General features: G+C 41.1%; 1 protein-coding gene across 4 annotated transcripts in view; it reads right to left on the bottom strand.

Moving 5' to 3' along the window:
- The window catches only part of Qrich1 (glutamine rich 1), a 47,994-nt gene that overhangs the window by 6,087 nt on the left and 20,575 nt on the right, over nucleotides 1–21,332 (bottom strand). For all 4 annotated transcript variants that reach the window (XM_055629914.1, XM_055629915.1, XM_055629917.1 and 1 more), the window contains 3 exons: nucleotides 14,070–14,247; nucleotides 13,231–13,385; nucleotides 11,321–11,435 (listed from right to left, as the gene is read on the bottom strand). In XM_055629914.1, coding sequence (XP_055485889.1) covers nucleotides 11,321–11,435; nucleotides 13,231–13,385; nucleotides 14,070–14,247 — 448 coding nt within the window. The remainder of the gene's footprint in view (nucleotides 1–11,320; nucleotides 11,436–13,230; nucleotides 13,386–14,069; nucleotides 14,248–21,332) is intronic.

The following is a 21,332-nucleotide window of genomic DNA, read 5'->3' as shown; positions in this document are numbered from 1 at the left end:
GGTGGTGGTAGTGGTGCGCGCCCTTAACCCCAGAGGAGGCAGGAGCTCTGCTTTTGAGGCCAGCCTGGCCTACAGAATAAATTCCAGGACAGCCAAGACTAAACAGAGAAAGCCCGATTCTACTAGACCCCCCCCCAAAAAAAAGAATATAGGAATATATTATTTCTGTTGTCCTCCAAATGATAGTGCTAGGTTGAAGGGATGGCTCAGCCTTTAAAGGTGAAGCTCACAACCTTAACGTCAGTCCCTTTCCCATTTCTACCAATGATAAATGGTAGTTCTCACTGCTCCTCATCTGGAAAGCACTTGGTGCCATGCTGTTTTGAATTTTATTCATTCTAGAAACATCTTAGTGGCACATATTATACTTGTAATCTTCTGCACTTTGTTAAGAAAAGATTCATTTATTTGGGCTGGAGAGATGGCTCAGTAGTTAAAAGCACATACTGTAATTACTGCTCTTCCAGAGAACCTGAACTTGATTCTCAACATCCATGCTGACTGCCTCACAGGAGTCTATGACTCCAGGGATCAGACCACACCCTCTACTGGCCTCTATGATCACTTACATATGCATGCATATACCCACACAGAAATACATACAACTTAAAAATTAATAACAGTCCTAGAACCCAGGAGGTAAAAGTATTAAAATCTCTCGAGTTCAAGGACAGTTTGAAGCACATATAATAAGTTCCAGGCCAGCAAAAGATACAGAGTGACACCCCGCCTCAATAACAAACAAACAAACGTCTATTGTGGTGCAGACCTCTAATCCCAGGCAGAGACAGGAGGATCTAGGATCAGAGAGAGTTTCAAGACATCCAGGGCTGTACAGAAAAAATCCTGTTCTAGGCCAGCCAGGTCCACAAGGCCAGTCCACGACAGTCAGGGCTGTTACAGAGAAACCTTGTCTCAAAAAAAAAAAATAAAAAATAAAAGCAAAACAACCAACCAAATAAATCATTGAAAATAATATTATGTATGTGTGTTTGCACAAAGAGGTGCCCAAAGAGGCAGAAATACCCTGTAGCTGGTTGTGAGCTATGCAGTGTAGGTCTTCCAGTCCTTCAGAAGAACATAAAGTACTCCTAAAACTACTGAACCATCTCTTCAATTCTTTATTACTGTGTGATATGTACCATGTCATATGTATGGAGGTCAGAGGGTAACCCTTGAGTCAGCTCTTCTTTCCATCATTATAAGTGTTCCAAGGGTTAAATGTCACCAGGCCTAGACAACAAAGCACTCCTATTGCTAAGACTTTTGTCTTGGCTGGTGGTTGGTGGCACAAACCTTTAATTCCAGCCTGGTCTACAGAGAGAGTTTCAGGGCTGTACAGAAAAAATCCTGTCCCAAAAACAAAACAAAAGCAAACAAACAGCAAATAAAACAACAAAAACATTGTAGGGAATGGGCTAGCTCCACAGGAAATCATTTACTTAGTATGCATGAAGTCAGATCCCTAGCACCCCACCCACACAAGAAAACCAGTCAATTAATTCCCTTACAAATACATGTTTAGAATATCTCTCTCTCTTAATGTGTTTGAGTCAGGGTCTCACTCTGTAGCCTTGGCTGTCCTGGAACTGGCTACTGGCTACAGAGTCCAGGCTAGCTGTAGAAGAATTTTAGTTCAAAACATGGCTGCTCTGGTAAGAGATCACATTCAAAGACCTCTAGGTCTGTGTGATCTGGCTGGAATACAAACATGCCTTTAATCCAGGAGACAGGAGACACGCAGATCTGAGTTCAAGGCCAGCCTGGTATACAGCAAGTTTCGGGCAAAGAAAAGTTTAGGTCCAGGTGTGGTGGTACACATGTTTAATCTCAAACAATGACGGTAAAGTTAGTTTGTGGAAGGAAGCAGCCATGCCTGAAAAGTGATGTTTAATTGAGTGACAAAAAAGTGATTAATCAGAGAAAGAGTTCACAGAATAGGATATGCCTTATCTCACACCACAACAGAGAGGAAAGGGATGCCACTTAATGGAACACAGAGAATGAGAGAGGAGGCAGTCTGACCAGGACAGGGTTTTTTTTGTTTGTTTGTTTTTTGTCGCCCCCCCCCCCCCCCCGAGACAGGGTTTCTTTGTATTAACAAGCCATGACTTTTTAGACCAAGCTGGCCTCGAATTCACAGAGGTCCACCTCTCAAGCACTGGGATTACAGGTGCCACCATGACCGACTTTGACCAGGAGAATTTTACAAAGAGAGGTTGAATGAGAGAAAAAACTAGATACAAGTGAAGACAGAACGAGTCAGAGAATGAGAAGGAGCCAGAAGATTAGAACAGATTGCTGAAATTAGTCTGAGCCCAAGCAGATCAATTCAGAGGCCAAGAGAAAAGCCAGATTGAATAAATTAGCTGGGAGAGGAGTTTTAGCCAGACAGCTGAGTTGAACTAGCCTGCCGAGAGCTCAGAAAAAAAGAAAAGGGTGAGCTTACTACACATTAAGTCTCAGAGGCTGAAAATATTCTAGTTCTTGGAGAGTGTATGGAGCCTAGAAGCTTCCAGGACAAGACCTAGAGTTAGTGGATGAAGGCAATAACCCTCCATTACAGTAGCAATTAAAACTGGCGAATACAAGTTCCTTTTACAGGTGGCCTTGGACTCAAGAGATACACTTGCCTTTCTCCTGAGCGTTACCTTGACAGCTTTTACAAAAAGTATGTATGTATGTGTCCATAATGTGTGTTTGGATACTTATGTGCAAGTGTTTGTGGTATGAAGAAGACAATCTCTGATGTCATCCTTGGGAATGCTGTTTATCTCTCAATGGATCTCTCAATGGCCTAGACACCTCCAATTACGTTATAAAGATTAGGTGGAAAGCCCCAGGAATCCTCTTATCTTTGTCTTCCCTGCAAAGGTTTCAAGCACACATTACCATGCCCTGGCACTTTAAAGTGAGTTCTGGAGTATAAAAGTCCCATCCTTGTACTTCCAAGGTGAGTGATCTACCAACTGTGTCATCTCCACACCCTGAAAAAGATCACCCTTACAGTCTTTGGTATATACACTCCTCCTCTCTCTCTCTCTCTCTCACACATACACCCACCCAAGATTTACTTTATGTGTATGGGTGTTTGTCTGCATGTACCTATAGGTGAGGTTTCAAATGCCATGCACAAGCAGTAAGCACTTATTTAACTATTAAACCATTTCTCTGGTATCTGCATTAAATACTTCTTGATTTTTTGGGGGGAGGCATTGCCTACATGCCAAGTGCATGTAGGCAAACACTCCCCTACTGAGTTAGGTCGTCCAGGCTGGTCTTAAAGTTGTCACCCCTGTCTCTACCTGCAAAATACTCAGCATTAGAGGCACCATCATGTTTTGTTTCATCCTGTTAAGATTATCTTTTGCAAAAATAAGTTAAATTCTTTTTTAATTGCAAGCTTTATTTATACATTGCCCATCCTGGTCCAAAACTCTTGGATTCAAGTGTTTCTCCTGTCTTAAAACTCCACAGTAGTGCCAAGTCTATAGGCAAGACATACAACTGTTGCAGAATCTTTGATCCCATCATGAACCCCAAAATTGTGAACTGTAAAAACCTATTTCTTGTTTGGTGTGGCTCAGCCCTCACACACACCTTTTTTTTTGTTAAATCAGAGTACAAATGATAAAGTATGCCATATCAGAGAAGGAAACAGACTAGACTCCAAAGAACAAAAGTAGATTTTTGTATTAGCTTGGTGCCTAAGGCTGAGGTTTCAAAGCTAAATCAGCAACATTTGTCAAGCCGGGGAGACAAGACAAGGGTTGAAAATCACACTGGACACAGAACAGACCTTAGCTTCGGGGAAGCAGGTGGGACACCTTCCTGAAGGACTGTTATGTAACAGAGCTGCTTTGCAGATGAGGGATGGCCAGGAGCTGTGAGAAACGAGCACTACAGCAGAGCTACCGGGTCCACAGCTGTCTGGGGCTAATCAGGGCAAAATGTAGTGCCGTGATCTACGGACAGTTGGCCAGCAGCTCACCAGGGACAGGAGCTACTCTAGAACGCTTTTACTCTTCAGCCTGTTTTCTCAAAGTGGGTGAGGTCAAGACGCCCATTCCTTGTGTAGCCACAGAGGCGCCAAGCGCACTGGGAGTGCTTCACTCCATCGTTGGGCACTACGGCCCCAGGGCTGGCAGCCGCTCCTTCATCTAAGCTAGTCCTTGGCAGAACTCTTTTGCCTTATACTTCCCTACCGCCTCCTCCCGCCACATGTGAACCATAGCCCAGGCTATAGCACACTCAGGAATTCTGCTGGGCTGTGAGAATTTGCCTGGCTGAAGATTTTGCCAACAGTTCATTTTAAATAGTTTCACTCCTTTAAAAAAAAAAAAAAAAAAAAAAAAGCGGTGGCTGCCCTACCCAGCGCTCATACAACTGATCAATGAATGAAGTGGCAAGGGAGGCTGGTGAGTGGGGTGACTGGCTACTGTAGACGCTCGTCAGGGCTGCACAGGTTGGTAGCTATACAGGACAGCTGCTTGTCTTCTGGGTATTTCCGGTACGCACATAGAATTCGTAGAATTTCCTTTCCTACAAGTTTTCCATGAATACACTACAGACAGGACAGCAGACGAGAAAGACCACGCACGCCCATCCCCTCATTCCCAACCCTGCACACTTCACCATGGCCCCTCCGCAGAACCCCTAAAACACACCTTTAATCTAAGAACTTTCTGATTATGGTAAACAGGTGGTTATGGTGTGATTCAGCCCTAACACACACTACCTTTAACCCAAAAGCTTTCTGAAAACAGAATAGTTAGCCCAGGTCAAGAGGTGGAGCAAGTAACAGCTGATACAGATTAAACAGAAAGAAGGGACTTTGAATTGAAGGGTATTTAAGACAGCGTGAAGAAAGGGTTTTGGGCTTTTTCCTTTTGCATGTGAGCTGAGTAGGAAGGTCAGCTGGGTGTTTTCTCTGTCTCTTTGAACTAGTAAGTTTTCACCCCAGCATCTGGCTTCTGAGTCTTTACTGATAAAATAGAACAATAGGTTTGGTTTGTTTTTTTTTTTAACATACACTGATTATCTATAACCTTTTTTCCCTTTAAACTATTACTTGCATGTATATCTGTAAACCACATGCATGCTTGATAGCTACAGAACCCAGAAGAGGGCATTTATTGAGTCTCATAGAAGTGGACTTACAGCCAGCCAGCTGTGAGCCACCATGTGAGTGCTGGGAACTGATCCTAGGTCCTCTGTAAGAATAGCAAGTGCAGCTATGGGTGGCACAGGCCTTTAATCTCAGCACTCAGGAGGCAGAGGCAGGGGACACTCTGTGAGTTCAAGGCCAGGTTAGTATACACAGCAAGTTCCAGGACAGCCAGAGATACACAGAGAAACTTTGTTTTAAAAAATCTAAAAATAAACAAAAAACACCACCCAAAAAAGAAAAACAAAATGGACAACAAGTGCTCTCAACAACTGACCTACCACAACTTGTAATTTATTTTGTTTTGTTGAGACAGGGTTTCTCTGTGTAGCCTTGGCTGTCCTGGACTTGCTTTGTAGGCTGGCTTGGAACTCACAGAGATCTGACTGCCTCTGCCTCCCTGGGTGCTGGGATTATAGTTGCCACTGCAGCTGACTAACTTGAAAATTTAGTATGTATTTTAAAATTTATTTTTATTTTATGTGCATTGGTGTTTTACCTGCAAGTGTGTCTGTGTGAGGGTGTCAGATCTTAAGAGTTAGCAGTTGTGAGCTGCCATGTGTGTTCTGGGAATTGAACCCAGATCCTTTGAAAGAGCAGCCAGTGCTCTTCACTGCTGAAACATCTCTCTAGGCCCCACAACTTGTAAATTTATATAAGTTCTTGTTACTAGCTTTTCTCCCTCAGATTGAGTTCTGGAACTATATCTTAATAAGTCACCACCAAATCAAAGGTTAACCTGATTTTCTCTTGTTAATGTGTATGCATGCCTGTACACTCATGTGTAGAGGCTCAAGTTGAAATCAGTGTCTTAACTGCTTTCTACACTGTATTTTGAAACAGCGTCTCTTTCTGAAACCTGAAATACATCAATTCAGCTATACTGATGATGGGTAGCTTGCATGTTTCCCAATGATGGGATCACAGCCCACATTCAGCTTTTTCCCATAAGTGCTGGAAATGTGAACTCAGGTCTATATATTTGTGAACCAAGCAGTCCGCCCACTGAGCCATCTCCCCAGTTTTCTTTCTTTTTTTTCCCAAAGATTTCATTATTTAAAGTGTAAGGGTATTTTGCCTGCATGTATGTGTGTGTACTACGTGAGTATCTTGTGCTTAAGAAGTCCAGTAGAGGGGCTGGTGAGATTGCTCAGCAGTTAAGAGCACTGGCAGCTCTTTCACAGGATGCTGGTTTGATTCCCAGCACCCACATGGCTTACAACTCTGTAACTCCAGTTCCAGGAGCTCTGACACCCTCACACAAACATATGTGCAGAAAAACAAACAAAACCCAAAACTGCCAATGCACATAAAATAAAATCATTTTAAAAAAGAAAAAAAGTCCAGCAGAAGGTATCAGTTTATAGACCTTTTTAATATTTAAGTATATGACTCACTTTCAGTTAATTTTGTGGAAATTTAAGGACTGAGTTTAAATAACTTTTCTGAACATGAGCGCCTACTTCTAAAATCACTTATTGAAATGGCTATCTTTCCTCTGTAACTTGAATTCCTCTTCTGTCAAAGTTAAATTTACCATATTTGGATAGCTCTGGAATTTCTTGTGTGTTCTGGAATCTCTTGTGTGTTCCACTGAAGTTATCTGTACACACACAAACAGACACAAAACCTGACATGAGCCAGCACTTGGCAGAGGCAAATGAACCTTTTGAGTTTTTGGCCAGCCTGGTCTACACAGGAAGTTCCAAGACAGCCACAGCTACACAGTGAAACCCTATCTCAAAAACCAATCAACCAACAATAAAACAAACAAAAAACCTTGATAGGATGGAAAGATGTCTCAGTGGTTAAGAGCACTTACTAGTTAATGCCTTTTAAAACTTGGGTAAACAAAATGTAATCTCCATAAATGGAGACTTATTAAGTACTAAAATAGAATGAGAAGGAGCTGGAGAGATAGCTCAGTAGTTAAAAAGCACACACTGCTCTTCCAGAGAACCTGAGTTCAATTCCTAGCACTCACATCTAGCAGTCTATAGCTGCAAGTAACTTCAGCTCCTGCACATGCTGGTGGTCACCTGCACTCAGATGCATATACCTGTACACATAATTTAAAATAAATATAAATCTCCAGGCTGTAGAGATGGCTCAGTGGTTAAGAGCACTGTCTGTTCTTCTAGAGGTCCTGAGGTTCCACTGCCAGCAACCACATGGTGGCTCACAATCATCTAGAGTGGAATCTGATGCCCTCTTCTGGTATGCAGGCGTACATGAAGATAGAGCACTCATCTACATAAAATAAATGAACCTAAAAAAATTTAAAAAATAAATAAATAAATATCAATCTTAAAAACAAAGAAACAAAAGAACCTGGTATGGTGATGAACACTTGTGAAACCAGCACTTGGGAGAAATCAAAAGTCAAAGTTTTACCCAACAGTGGTAGCACATATCCTTAATCCCTACATTCAGGAGACAGAGAAAGGCAATTCTGTGAGTTTCTGGACAGCCTGTCTACTTAAGTGAGCTACAGGACAGGCAGGGATATGTAGTGAGACCCAATCTCAAAACAAAACACACACACACACACACACAAAACAAAATCCAAAACAACAACCAAAAAGTTAGGCTACATAATAAATTTGAGACCAGTGTGGGCCACATGAGACCTTGTCTTAAAGAGGTTGGAAAGACGGCTCAGCAGTTAAGAGAAATGGCTGCTCTTCCAGAGGACCTAGGTTCTATTTCCAGAAGCAATATGGTGGCTCACAATAGCTGTAACTCCAGTTCTAGGGGATGATGTCCTCTTCTGGTCTCTGTGGTCACTAAACATGCACACACGGTGCACAAGACATACATGCAGGCCAAACACCTACACACATAAAAAAAAAAATAGTAAGAAATTAAAAAGCAAAAACAAACAGACCAGGGTGGTAGCTCTAGTTGGTAGAGTGCTTGTCTGGCATGCACAAAGGGTTCGATTTCCAGCACCATCTATACTAGAGACGGTAACACACCTGTAAACCCACAGCTTGGAAGATGAAAGCAGAAGGATCAGTAACTCAGTAACCCTGAGTTATGTATTTTGAGGCCAATCTGGGATATATAAAACCCTGCCTCAAACAAACAAAAACACTATAAAATAAACACACATAAGTTTTAAATGCACATTGCTAAATGAAAAATCAATCACAAAAGAATAAATAATAAAGCAATTCCAATTGGGGCAGGATGACACACTTTTTTTTGTCTTTGGAGTCAAAGACAAGTGGATATGTGTGTTTCATGGGGACCCATGCCCTTAATCCTAGCACTTTGGAAGCAAAGGTGGGCAGATCTCTGTAAATTCCAGGCTAGCCAGGACTCACTATACAATGAGACACCACCAACCAGTCATTCAATCAATCAATGAAGCAGCAGCAACTATTCCAATTCTATGGAGATTAGAAAACTATCAATGGTTGCCAAAGGCTTTGGGAAAATGAGGGATGAATAAATGGAGAACAGATTTTTAGAATAAACATTTTGGAGGGATAGAGGGATAACTCAGTGGTTAGAATACAATTTGCACTTTCAGAAGACTCAAACTCTTCCAGTTTCTGCAGGTACCTGCATACACATGCCATATACACATAAGCATTCTGTACCGATACCATCATTATGGATGGATACATTATTATGGATACTAAGAAATAAATGAGAGCTGATGTAAAATATAAACATTAGACAATGGGAATTTCTCTCTCAATGCACACAGGATTTCAGTACTAAAGATTGCACTTAAAACTCCAGATTATCCTTGTCTTTATCCCCCAAGGGCTGAGATTACAGGCATGCACCAGCATATCCAGCTTTACATACAGGAATTCTCTGTAATTCCTCCTCAGTTTTCCTGAACCACTAAAACTACCAAGAGAAAAAGGCTACTTAAAACATAATTAGCTAAGATTTATTATTTATTTATACAGTGTTCTGCCTGCATGTACATCTGCATACCAGAAGAGGGCACTGGATCTCATTAAAGATGGTTATGAGCCACCATATTGCTATTGGGAATTGACCTTTGGAAGAACAGAAATTGTATTTTTTTCCCCTTGTTGCAGATATACTTATTTTATCTGTATGAGTGTTCTACCTGCATGTCAGAAGAGGACATCAGATTACATTATAGATGGTTGTGAGACACTGTGTGATTGTTGGGAATTGAATTCAGGACCCCTGGAAGAACAGACAGTGTTCTTAACTGCTGAGCCATCTCTTTCTAGCCTGAGAACTTGTATTCTTTTGACATAAATATTATCCAGGATGCTGGTTTAGGATAAACCCATAACTATATTCTACAGATGCAATGCTGTAATTTTTTTGTTTGCTTGTTTGAATCAGGGTCTTGATACATAGCTTAAGCTGGCTTTGAATTCAAAAGTATCCTACCTCAGCTTCCTGAATGTCAAGAATCATTATGCCAGTTTAAAAAACAAGGCTTGTTTGTTAGTTTTGTGAGACAGAGTTTCTCTGTAGTCCTGGCAATACTTAACCTCACTCTGTAGACCAGGCTGGCCTCAAACTCTTCTCACCCTGTCATCCCCAAGTGCGGGAATCAAACCATTCAGAGGGGTAGGGAAGGACTGATGTAGGAAGGTGAACAAGATCTGATGTTCTTGGCATAAAATAAAATTTTTATTTTTAAAAATAAAAAGACAGGGCAGGAGAGATGGCTCAGAAATTTAAAAGAGCACTGACTATTCTTCCAAAGATCCTGAGTTCAATTCCCAGCAACCACATGATGGCTCATAGCCATCTATAATGAGATCTGGTACCCTCTTCTGGCCTTCAGACAGAAAACTGTATAACAAACAAACAAATAAATAGACAGGGTATTCTGATGTAGGCACAACTGACTTGTAACTCAATGAAATTAGCCTGCCTCTGCCTCCCAATCACTGCGATTAAAGGCATGTCCTAACATGCCTATCTGGAAAAATAAAAATAAAAAAATTAGGGGCTAAAGAGATGGCTCAGAGGTTAAGAGCACTGTCTGCTCTTTCAGAAGTCCTGAATTCAATTCCCAGCACCTACATGATGGCTCCAATCCATCTACACAGGGATGTGATGTCCTCTTCTGGTGTGCAGGTGTACACGCAGATAGAGTACTAATCTACATAAAATTAAAAAAAAAAAAAGAAAGATGGCTCAGTGGTTTACAGTATCTACATGGTTGACAACCATTTGTAATTTCAGTTCCAAGGCCAGAAGACATTGGCTCCCCTAGAGCTTGATGGTTGTGAGCTACTATGTGAATGCCAGGAATAGAAACTGGGTCTTCTGCAAAAACAAGTGCTCTTACCCACTGAGTCATCTTTCAGTACTTTTGATAGGAGGTAATGATGTTTTGAAATGTTTTGAGAGTAGGTAACAATGATTCTAAGTTTCATTCACTTAATTTTTATTATAATATGGTACTAAAATTTTGCCCACAAAGGTCTTTTGCCTCAAGCAATCTTCGTATTTTATTTTAGGCTCTCTACCAGTTCTGAAGACAGGTACATTCTATTATTCCTGGCCATGATTCTTATTTTAATTAATACATTTGGACCAGAGGAAAAGTTAGTAACTGTACCACTGCCAGTTCTTCAGCCCCAAGTGTCTGTCACTTGGCACACCGAGGTCAGCAAGGGTCTGTGGTGACAGTGTTCCTCTTATCAGAGAAAGGAGCAAAGACTCCCACTGCTGCCTCTATCATACCCCTCCCCCTGTAATTGTGTCAACCACAGATGCTGCGCAGATTTTTGTTTTTGTTGGGTTTTTTTTTTTGGTAGTTGTTTCTTTTACAAGATCTTTCCGTGTAGCCTTAGCTGGTCTGTAACTCCTGAGATCCCCGATTCTGCCTCCTGAGTGCTGGTGTGTACCACCACACCCTGTTTAGCTACCCACCTTCTTAAAGACCAAGTGGAGGCTTGGAGAGATGGCTCAGTGGTTAAGAGCACTGGCTGCTCTTCCAGAGGACCAGTATTCAATTCACAGAAGCCACATGGCAGCTCACTAGTCTCTGTTAACTCCAGTTTCAAGGAATCCAACACCCTCCCAAAGACAGATACACATGCAGGCAAAATAAAAAATGCAATACACACACATACACACACACACACGCCCAAGTAGAAAAGAAAACAATTGGAAGACTAGGGAAGCTCTTACCAAGTGGAGTGACCCGTGGCTGTACATCCTTCAGAACTTCATGTAACCATTCAGTGAAACGAACATAGTAAAGATCAGAAAAGATGTCATCGACTCTTCCATTTTCAAAAAGATACTAAAAGAAAATCATTAACAAATGTTATTGGTAGTCTCAGGAGTAAAACCTTTGGAAAACCAAAACATTTCTTCACTACTACCACTGCTTTACCCTTCCCATTCTCTCTAACAAAAAAAAAGGTATTAGGTCAGACTTGTCCAGCTTGTCATTTCCACAGCACACCTCCAATCACATGAGACTATTGAGAGCTGAATCAATGAGGGATCTTTTGTGAATAGTATTACACATAATCCAGGTATTGTAGCAAAACTCATGGGTGGGGGGTGTTGGAGGCAGAAGCAAATGGATCTCTGTGAGTTCAAGGCTAGCCTGGTCTACAGAGAGACTTTCAGGACAGCCAGAGCTACACAGAAAAACCCTGTCTGGGGGAAAAAAATAACAAATAAGCTGGGATCATGTACTTGTTAAGAGTATTATGGAAACACATGCATTTCTTTAAAATTTCTTCAGTTTTTTGAGATAGAGTCTCACTATGTAACTTGGCTGGTCTAAAAACTCACAAAGTATTACACACTGGGCTTAAATTCAGAGACCTATCTGCCTCTGTTTTCCCCTTACCCCCTTGTGCTGGGACTAAAGGCAGGTACTACCATGTTCAGCTTTAATTTTGCTTAGATTTATATATGAGGGTTTCCACATGCATGCCTAGTGCCCTTGGATGTCAGAAGAAAGCATTAGATCTCCTTGAACAGAAGTTAGCAATGGTTGTGAGCCACCATGTGAGTGCTATGAACTGAACATAGATCCTCTGTAAGAGCAGTAAGTACTCTTAGCTTGCTGAACCATCTTTCCAGCCTCATAACATGCATGTCTTAACATTTTTTTGTAAATGGAGAATACTATACTACAACTGCTTCTATGAATAATTCAGGTAATTCTGGGTTAGTATCAGAAGGAAAACTAAATAAACTAGGAGGCTGACTTTTCTCAGAACCAGTCAACAGAGTAAGCTTCAACAAACAAGCAAGCCTTCTAACCATCTCACTGTGGAACACTACCCCAGAACCTTGAAATGTGAAGAATCTACCTGTGATCCTCTAAACTCCCGTTACCCTTTATCTTTTAAAACTGAAAAACTAAGGAGATTTGTAAACAACTTTACCCATATTCCTTTAAACATAGATTTTGCATTAATGTAAGATACAATAAAAGCTATACTAGAACACTAGATTTTGACTAACTTCATGAAAACTATATACCTACTTTAACAAAATATATTAAATAAATGCTCTGTAATTAACAAAAAAAATTATTAAATACTTTTAACTATCAGTTTAGTGGATCAAATTCAAGTCACCAGGCTTGGACAGCAAGCACTTTCAAGGGCTGGCCTTTATTAAATATTTTAACTCATGATTTTCTAGGTGGTAGAATTATATATTTTTACTTGTACATATTCTTTTCTATAGTAAATATATAGGCCTTTGTTTAAAAAAACAAACAAAAAAAAAAGGTGGGCAGTGGTGGCACCTGACTGCAATCTCAGCATGTGGGAGGCAGAAGAAGGTAGACTTCTGAGTTGGAGGCCAGCCTGGTCTACGGAGGGAGTTCCAAGACAGCGAGGGCTACACAGAGAAACTGTGTCAAAACAAACAAAAAAGGCAGGATCTATGTAGCTTGGCCAGCAGGAACTCAAATATCAGCTTGTCTCTGCCTCCCAAGTGCTGGAATTAAAGGCATTCATTCTACCAGTTCTTTGTTCATTTCTTATCATTTTTGAAAACTGGACTAATGTTAAATCATTCAGTGCCAACAAAGTTCAAACAGCTTCATGTGAAAACCTGTTTCCTACCTTTTGTATACACAAGAAAATGTAGTAGAGTACATCTGGGTCATATGGTTCGCCTTCTCCATTCCGAGCTTCCCGTGTCATTAAACAGAGGCCATAATTCAACTCAGCCACAGCAGAGGAGATCAGATCTTCTTGGAATCGTAGCAACTGGCGCCCTACAACACAAGTCCTAAGGGTGAATAGGAGTCCTGGCAATATCGACGTCTTAAACGGTGGCTCACTTTGTTGAAAAAAGAGCTCAGAAAGGATACTGCCCATCAGGGTTCTGACTAGAAAGGCCACTTATATCTGTGATCAGAACTGCTCTATTAATGCAGTAACATACGCTTTTATGCTATCACACCAATAGATTTCCTTTCCTTAAGGGCCAAGAACTAAAGCAGAAAAATACAAAAGCCACACTGTCATGGGAGCACAAACCAAGACAGGTATTCTGTCTGCATGTGTAAGGGGGTCAGGTGCCCTGGAAAAGGAGTTATAAACAGTTGTGAGCTGCCATGTGGGTGCTGGGAATTGAACCCAGGTCCTTTGGAAGAACAGACAGAGCTCTTAACATCTCTCCAGCTCTGCAAGACAGGTTTTAAACATAACGAACTGGCATTTCCAAGAAGCCATTCTTCTTTGGTGTCTTGTTGAGTCTAGAAACCCACAGATCTAAATTATCTGTGGAAATCCCATAAATCCTGCTCATTTCACAGGGTGAAGACTGTATACTACTCATCATGACACAAAGTATACTTCTAAGTATATTCTCTAGTCCTCAGAACCAGGAATGCAACTGCCTGTTTTTCCATTTCTTATATTTTAGACACATCCCATGCCCCCTCCCAAACACTCACTCCCAATGGGGGCCAATCTGTTTTGAGCATCCTTCTCTAGTTCAGCATTCTTGGTCTGAGCCCAGTTTTTCCATACTTCAAGCCCTTCTTCTGGCTTCAAAGAATTTGGAAGCAAAAGTTCTGGTGAAGGCTGTGGTTGTGACTGTGGCTCAACTTCAGCAACCTGAACAGTTTGTGCCTAGGAGAGAGAACCCATCAGAATGTCAGTATTGTTTTTCATTAGGACCTTTAGTAAAAATATCAGAAAATGAAACATGAAATCTACTCATTCAACTGGAAAACACAAAAACAACAGCAACAACAAAAAAACAACTCTTCTCGCTGTCCTGTTTTCATACTTGGGAGAGTTTATCTGGCTGCAAGGACAGCAAAGGCAGCAATCTAACTACACCAATGCAGTGGTTCTTAGCTCTGAGTAGACCAGTTCTCATTTGATATTTTTATTACATTTTTAAACAATATATGAGCTGGGCTGGAGAGATGGCCCAGTGGTTAAGAGCACTGGCTACTCTTCCAGAGGACTGGGGTTCAAATACCAGCACCCGCATGGCAGCTCACAACTATCTGTAACTCCTGTTCCAGGGAATCTGGCTCCCTCAAACAAATATACATGCAATCAAAACACCAACATACATAAAACAAAGATAAATAAACTATATGAGCATGTACATGTATAAATGTGGGTATATGCCATTGGTGTGCCTATGGAGGTCAGAAAAGGACTTGTGGGAGTCAGTTCTCCTTCCACTATATGGTTCTGAGGAACTGAATTCAGGATGTCAGGATTGGAGCAAATGCTGTTACCCACTAAGCCATCTTCTAACCATGAGTCTCAATTAAAAACACCAAATAAACCAAGCACGACAATACATGATTATACTACCAGTACTTTAGAGGTTAAGAAAGAGTTGTAGGGTTGCTTCAAGTTTGAGACCAAGCTTTATAGTAAATGCAAGGCCAGCCAGGGCTATAAGTAGGACTTGGTCTCAAAAAAAAAAAAAAAAAAAAAAAAGAGGCCGGGCATGGTGGCACGGGCATTTAATCCTCAGGGAGATAGAAGCAGTTCCCCCAAGACTGTGACCTGTCTCAAGAGCTGGGCAGCGATGGTGCACACCTCTAATCTCAGCACTCAGCAGGCAGAGGCAGGATGATCTCTAAATTCAAGGCCAGCCTAGTCTACAGAATGAGTTCCAGGACAGCCAAGGATACATAGAGAAACCCTGTCTCCAACCAACCCCTATTACCAAAAACAAAAATACAAAACCCAGAAAAAGAAATACACACAACACATAAAAGAAAACAAAAAAAACAACACCAATACCCCAAATTGTCCTAGAACCTCCAGAAAGGGCAGAGGCCATGTATGTCTTAAAAAAAAAAAAAAAAAAACTAAGTAAAAAGGTTAATTTTCAAACACTGTTTCTAAGCTTCACTATGCAAATAAAACTTCTCTAAAATGTTTATAAAGTAACTGAAAACACCTGGGTTGGAAGGCCGCATTTCTAACAAACTCGAAAGCAGAAACAAGGTTGCTATTCTGTAGATTACATATCAAGTTCCAAAGCCCTGCATGCACACACACCTTTAATTCCATTGGAGGCAGAGACAGGCAGATCTCTGTGAGTTCAAGGCCAGCCTGGTTCACAAATTGAATCAGGGAAAGGTAGGACTCTGTTACACAGAGAAACCCTGACTAGGAAAAAAAAAAAAAAAAACAAAAAACAAATCAAAACAAAATATATCCAGTTCCAAAAGTATATGGTAGTGATTCTTAAAATTTAGGAGCAAACCTGGTAGCACAAATATGTAATTTCGGCAGTTGCAAAAATGGATAAAGAGTCAAAGCTACACAGCTAGATATTGAGTTTAAGGCCAGGTAAGTTTACATAGACCCTGTATCAATCCAAAGTAAAACTAACAAAAACTTAGTAATACCTTAAAAATCAACTAAACTGGTAGAAACCCCATGTCTGGGCCCTATGCCAACAGACTGTGATCTAAGTGGTCCTCTGAGGAGGGACTGGACTCCACACTGGTGAGGGTGGAGCAGAAGGTAAGTGCTTGGTTCACCACTGAGGAAGTCCTAGAGTCAGTGTCCAGCACCTCAGGAGACTGGACACGGCAGCTCCTCCCGCCTACAATCTCTGAAGTGCAAAGGTAGAGGCTTCAGAAGTAGAAGTCAAGACCATCTTGAACTAGCAGCAAGTTCCAGAAAAAAACCTATCCGAAAAGACGTTTCCCTGTTGAGGTAGGAATGATGACACATGCCATTAATACCAGCAACTGAGGGAGGAAGGCAATGGTCCCCTGATGATTTTAGTCTAGAACAATCATATTATCATTTACAAAGAAAAGTAAAACAAATGTTGAAGACGGTTGCCACTGTAAAATCAAAGGTAAAGAATCTTCATCAATATTCCAGCTTATAAGATTCTTTTATTTTTTTCAAAAAGAATGGTTTCAGGATGGCCTTAAACTCTCGATCCTCCTGCTTTAGCCTTCTAAGTGCTCTGGTACTACAGGCATGTGAAACGATGCCAGCTTAAAGTTCTACCTTTTGTGATTTCTTTTAAATATCCTCAACCCGTAGAACATAATCTATTTTCTTTCTGTCTCTTTGTCTCTCAATTTTTTGAGACCAGTTTCTCTATGTAGTCCTGGTTTTCCTGGAACTCACTCTGTAGTCTAAACTGGCCTCTAACTCAAATATTCAGCTGCCTCTGCCTTGAATGCATGTGCCACCACTAAAGACAGGAGGCTCTGTTCTGAAAGAATGGGCCATCTTCAATGGTCTCAATGATGACATCCTGAACCTTAGTTACAATTCCCAAAGAGTAAACAACCTCAAAACAGATCCCTAATATAGACTCTTGGTTGTTACAACATGTATACTGTCTGAACAATGCTCTTTAAACAGTCTTATTAGCCCCTTACCCCTAAACACCCCGAAAGTATGAAGAATATAAAGCAACTTCAGAAAGAAAGAAAGAAGAAAAAAAAAAAAAAAAAAAAAAAGGCCTACAAAGCCAGGCGTTGGTGGTGCACACCATTAACACCAGCGTTTGGGAGACAGAGGCAGACAGACAGATCTCCATCAATTCAAGGCTATCCTCGTCTACAAAGTAAGTTCCAAGACAGAGAAACCCTGTCTCTAACACCCCTTGCCCCAGACTTATTTTATGTGCACTGATGCTTTACCTACATGTATTTCTGTTCGAAAGTGCCAGATCCCAGGAACTGAAGTTACAAACAGTTGTGAATTGCCACGAAGGTGGTAGGAATGGAACCCAGGTCCTCTGGAAGAGCAGCAGCCAGTGCTCTTAACCACTGAACCACCTGTCCAGCCCAGAATATCAAGTAATTTGAACTGAAGGCAAAATTGTTTCTACATACTTGAGTATTTAATCACAAAGAATAAATTAAAAAAATAAAAGAATCATCCTATTAGCTTTGGTAACATACTTTTAACAGGGAGATAAAACAATAGTGTTTGTGGCATTGTGCTAAGACAAAAAAACTGTTCTGTTTGGACCAGGACTCCATCCTAAAGGGAAGGTGCACAAAGGCTATGATAGAATACTTGTCTAGCATGCATATATATCCCTGGGATCTGTCTCTACCACCCTCCTAAACAAACAAAATGTTAAGAGCTGTTTAGTAGCATGGAAAATTTACAATGAATATCCAAAAATAGGGGAATTAGCCAGGTGTGGTGGTACACACCTTTAATCCCAGCACTCAAGGCAGAAGTGGTGGATTCCTGTGAGTCAGAGAAGTAACATTTGATATTTTATGTAGTTTTTTTACACAACATAGACACACACACACAGAGGGCGAGAGAGAGAGAGAGAATACAAAAAGGGTTAAGTGTCTAAGACAGCCATGGAAATAAATTTGTTTTCTTTCTGTTCAAACTATAATAAAGCTGAGTATGCAGCAGTAGTACAGCACATAAATGTCACCAAAAAAATTTTAAATATAGTTAGTAATTAATGTATGACTAACTGATAAAATGTGTTCTGTCCTGTGTTTTCTTTCTGAATTTAAAAAAAAATTTTTTTTTTTCTCAAGACAGGGTTTCTCTGTGTAGCCTTGGCTATCCTGGAACTCGCTCTGTAGATCAGGATGGCCTTAAACTCACCAAGATCTACTTGCCTCTGCCTCCTGAGTGCTGGGACACTATGTCTGGGTCAAAAGATTTGTGTGTGTGTGTGTGTGTGTGTGTGCGCGCGCGTGCGTGTGCGTGCGTGCTCTCATGCATGTGGATCTGCACACGGATACATACAACCATGTGTATATCTTAGGACGACAGGGAAGTACGAGGTTCCACTCACTCTTAAGTTTTATTCCCGAGACAAGTTTTCTCACTGAACCTAAAGTTCATTATTCTGGGCTAGGCTGTTCACCGAGTTCCCAGGGTCTCTGACCCTAGTGTTGAAGTTGCAAACATTCTTGGCCATGCCTGGCATTTTTCTCTGGGTGCTTAGTCATCTCTCCAGGCCTCTTTTCTTTCTTTTTAACTTAAAATTCATGTGTATGAGTGCCTTGCCTGCATGCCTACCTGCTCACCTAACTATGTGCACGCCCAGTATCTTTGAGAGGCCAGACATGGTGATGAACACTTTGAATTCCAGCTGTCAGAAGGCAGAGGCAGGAGGACATCCGTGAGTCAGCCTGATCTACATACTGAGTTAAGGGACAGCCAGGGCTATACTTAGAGACCCTGTCTCAAAAAACAGACAAAAACAAACAACTGGGCATAATGGTACATGCCTTTAATCCCAACACTCAAACACAGATGTAGGCAGATCTCTGTGAGTTTGGGCCAGGCTAGTCTACAGTTCCAGGAAAGCCTCGGCTACACGCACAAATCTGTTTTGAAAAGCCAAAACCAAATCAAAACAAACCAAAACAAAGTGGGGGTGACAGAGGCAATGGATGCCATGGTACTCAAATTAGTGTTATGAACCACCATATGGGCACTGTGAATCAAACTCAGGTCCTCTAGAAAAGCAGCCATGGCTCTTAACTGCTGAGCAATCTCTCTTTTTCTTTATTGAAAAAAAATAATAGCCAGGTGGTAGCACACGCCCTTAAGCCCAGCACGTGGGAGGCAGAGGCAGGCAGGTCTCTGTGAATTTGAGGCCAGCCTGTCTATATCATGTGAGTTCCAGGACAGCCAAGGCTACACAGGCTATCTCAAAAAACCAAAATAATAATAAATAATATATTATTATTAAATATGATTGTTCCATTTTATCATGTAATTAGTAACAGTATATAAATTTATTACTATTTGTGTGTGTATGTCTGTGTATTTACTTATATATGCACACGTGTGTAGGTACCCTTGTGATCCTAGACAATGAGGGTGCTGGAAACTAAATCTAGGCCCTGTGGAAGAGCAGCAAGTGCACTTAACTTGCTGAGCCATCTCTCTAGCCCTATCTTTATTTTTTTTAAATTTCTTTAAAGACAGGGTCTCATGTTATGTACAGTAGCCTAGAACTCATCTGTAGCCACTGACCTTGAATGCAGCCTTCTGCCTCGATTTCCAAGTGCTGGGATTTCAGGTGTGCTCTGCCACATCCAGCACTGTTCCTGTGGTTCCTAACATCTTTGTAATGAAAGAACACTTCACAAATGCTCCTTTTCCTCAATTAACAACTGTGCTAAGAGAGCTGGAGACATGACTCAGGAGTTAGTAACACTACCTACACAGGACAGTGGTAGAACACCAATTTAATCCCAACACTTGGGAGGCAGAGGTAGGTAGATCTGAGTTTGAGGCCAGCCTGGTCTACAGAGTGAGTCCCAGGAGAGCCAGGGCTACACAGAGAAACCTTGTCTTGAAAAACATCCAATTCCCAGTACCACATGGCAGCTAACAACCATCTGTAACTCCAGTTCCAGATCTTACATACTCTTCTGGCCTCCACAGGCAATACACATACATACATATATATGTATATACAGACAAAACAGCCACACACATAAAATTAAAATAAGTCAATCAGCCAGTCAACCAGGTGGTGGTGGCACAGAGGGCAGAGCGAGGCAGACCTCTGAGTTTAAGACCAACATGATCTAAGAGCGAGCTCGAGGATAGCCACGGCTGCATAAAAACTCTGCCTCACAAAAACAAAAAACAAAAAAAAGAAAAATTCAGATATGACTTAACAAAACCCCGTGAGAGAAGCCAGATGCACTGGTGCACACATCTTGTCTCAACCATCCGAGAGGCTGAGGAAAGAGAACCGGTTAAACCCAGATCAGACCCTAGAAAACCAGTAATATTCCTAACCCAAAAGAAAAATGGGTAAGAGTAGAACTGGTTTCCACAGACAATGCCTGAAAAGTACTGAGATTAAAATAGAGTGGAAAGATGTAGAAACACGGAAGTGAAAGTGAGCTCAAAGGAGAAAGGTTTCACTATAAATATAGGTTTTTATTCTTTCTTTCTTTTCCCCCAGAGTTGAGGACCGAACCCAGGGCCTTGCGCTTGCTAGGCAAGCACTTTACCACTGAGCTAAATCCCCAACCCCTTTATTCTTTTTCTGTTTGTTTGTTTTTCAAGCCAGAGTTTCTTTGTGTAACAGAGCCCTGGTTGTACCAAAACTCAATCTATAAACTAGGCTGGCCTCAAAACGCAACAGATCTGCCTGTCTCTCCTTCCCAACTGCCGGGATTAAAGGTGTACGCCACCACACCTGGCATAAATATAGTTTTAAAAGACAGGAAATATGAAGGCTTCCAGAAAAGGCATGGCTCTCCCCAACTCACTGTAACTGTAGAATTCAACACTTTCTCAACAGCCTTTTTTTTTTTAAAGATTTATTTATTTTTTATGTGTATGAGTGCTCTATGTGCATATACAGCTGCATGCGAGAAGAGGGCATCAGATTCCAGTATAGATGGTGGTTGTGAATCACCATGTGGTTGCTAGGAATTGAACTCAGGACCTCTAGAAAAGCAGTTTTCTTTACTATTGAGCCCTCAGGACCTTCAGTCCTCACCAGCTCAATTTACAACACAATTGTCTCTCCATGAGCTACTAAATGGTATAAACATGGAAAAAACTGTCTTGTTCTATTTTAGACAGCCTTGCTTTGTGGCCAAGGCCAACTCTGAACTTGTGATCCTACTGCTCAAGGTCTGGTATTATACAGACATGTAGAACAGGCCAGTTGCTGGTTTTCTTTTCTTTCTTTCTTTCTTTTTTTTTTTTTTTTTTTTTTTTTTTTTTTTTTTTTTTTTTTTTTT

Source organism: Psammomys obesus, unplaced genomic scaffold (assembly GCF_907164565.1).
Source record: "Psammomys obesus unplaced genomic scaffold, mPsaObe1.curated_primary_1811, whole genome shotgun sequence".
In the NCBI taxonomy this organism is placed as follows: domain Eukaryota; kingdom Metazoa; phylum Chordata; class Mammalia; order Rodentia; family Muridae; genus Psammomys; species Psammomys obesus.
This window is presented reverse-complemented; position numbering and strand designations above follow the sequence as displayed.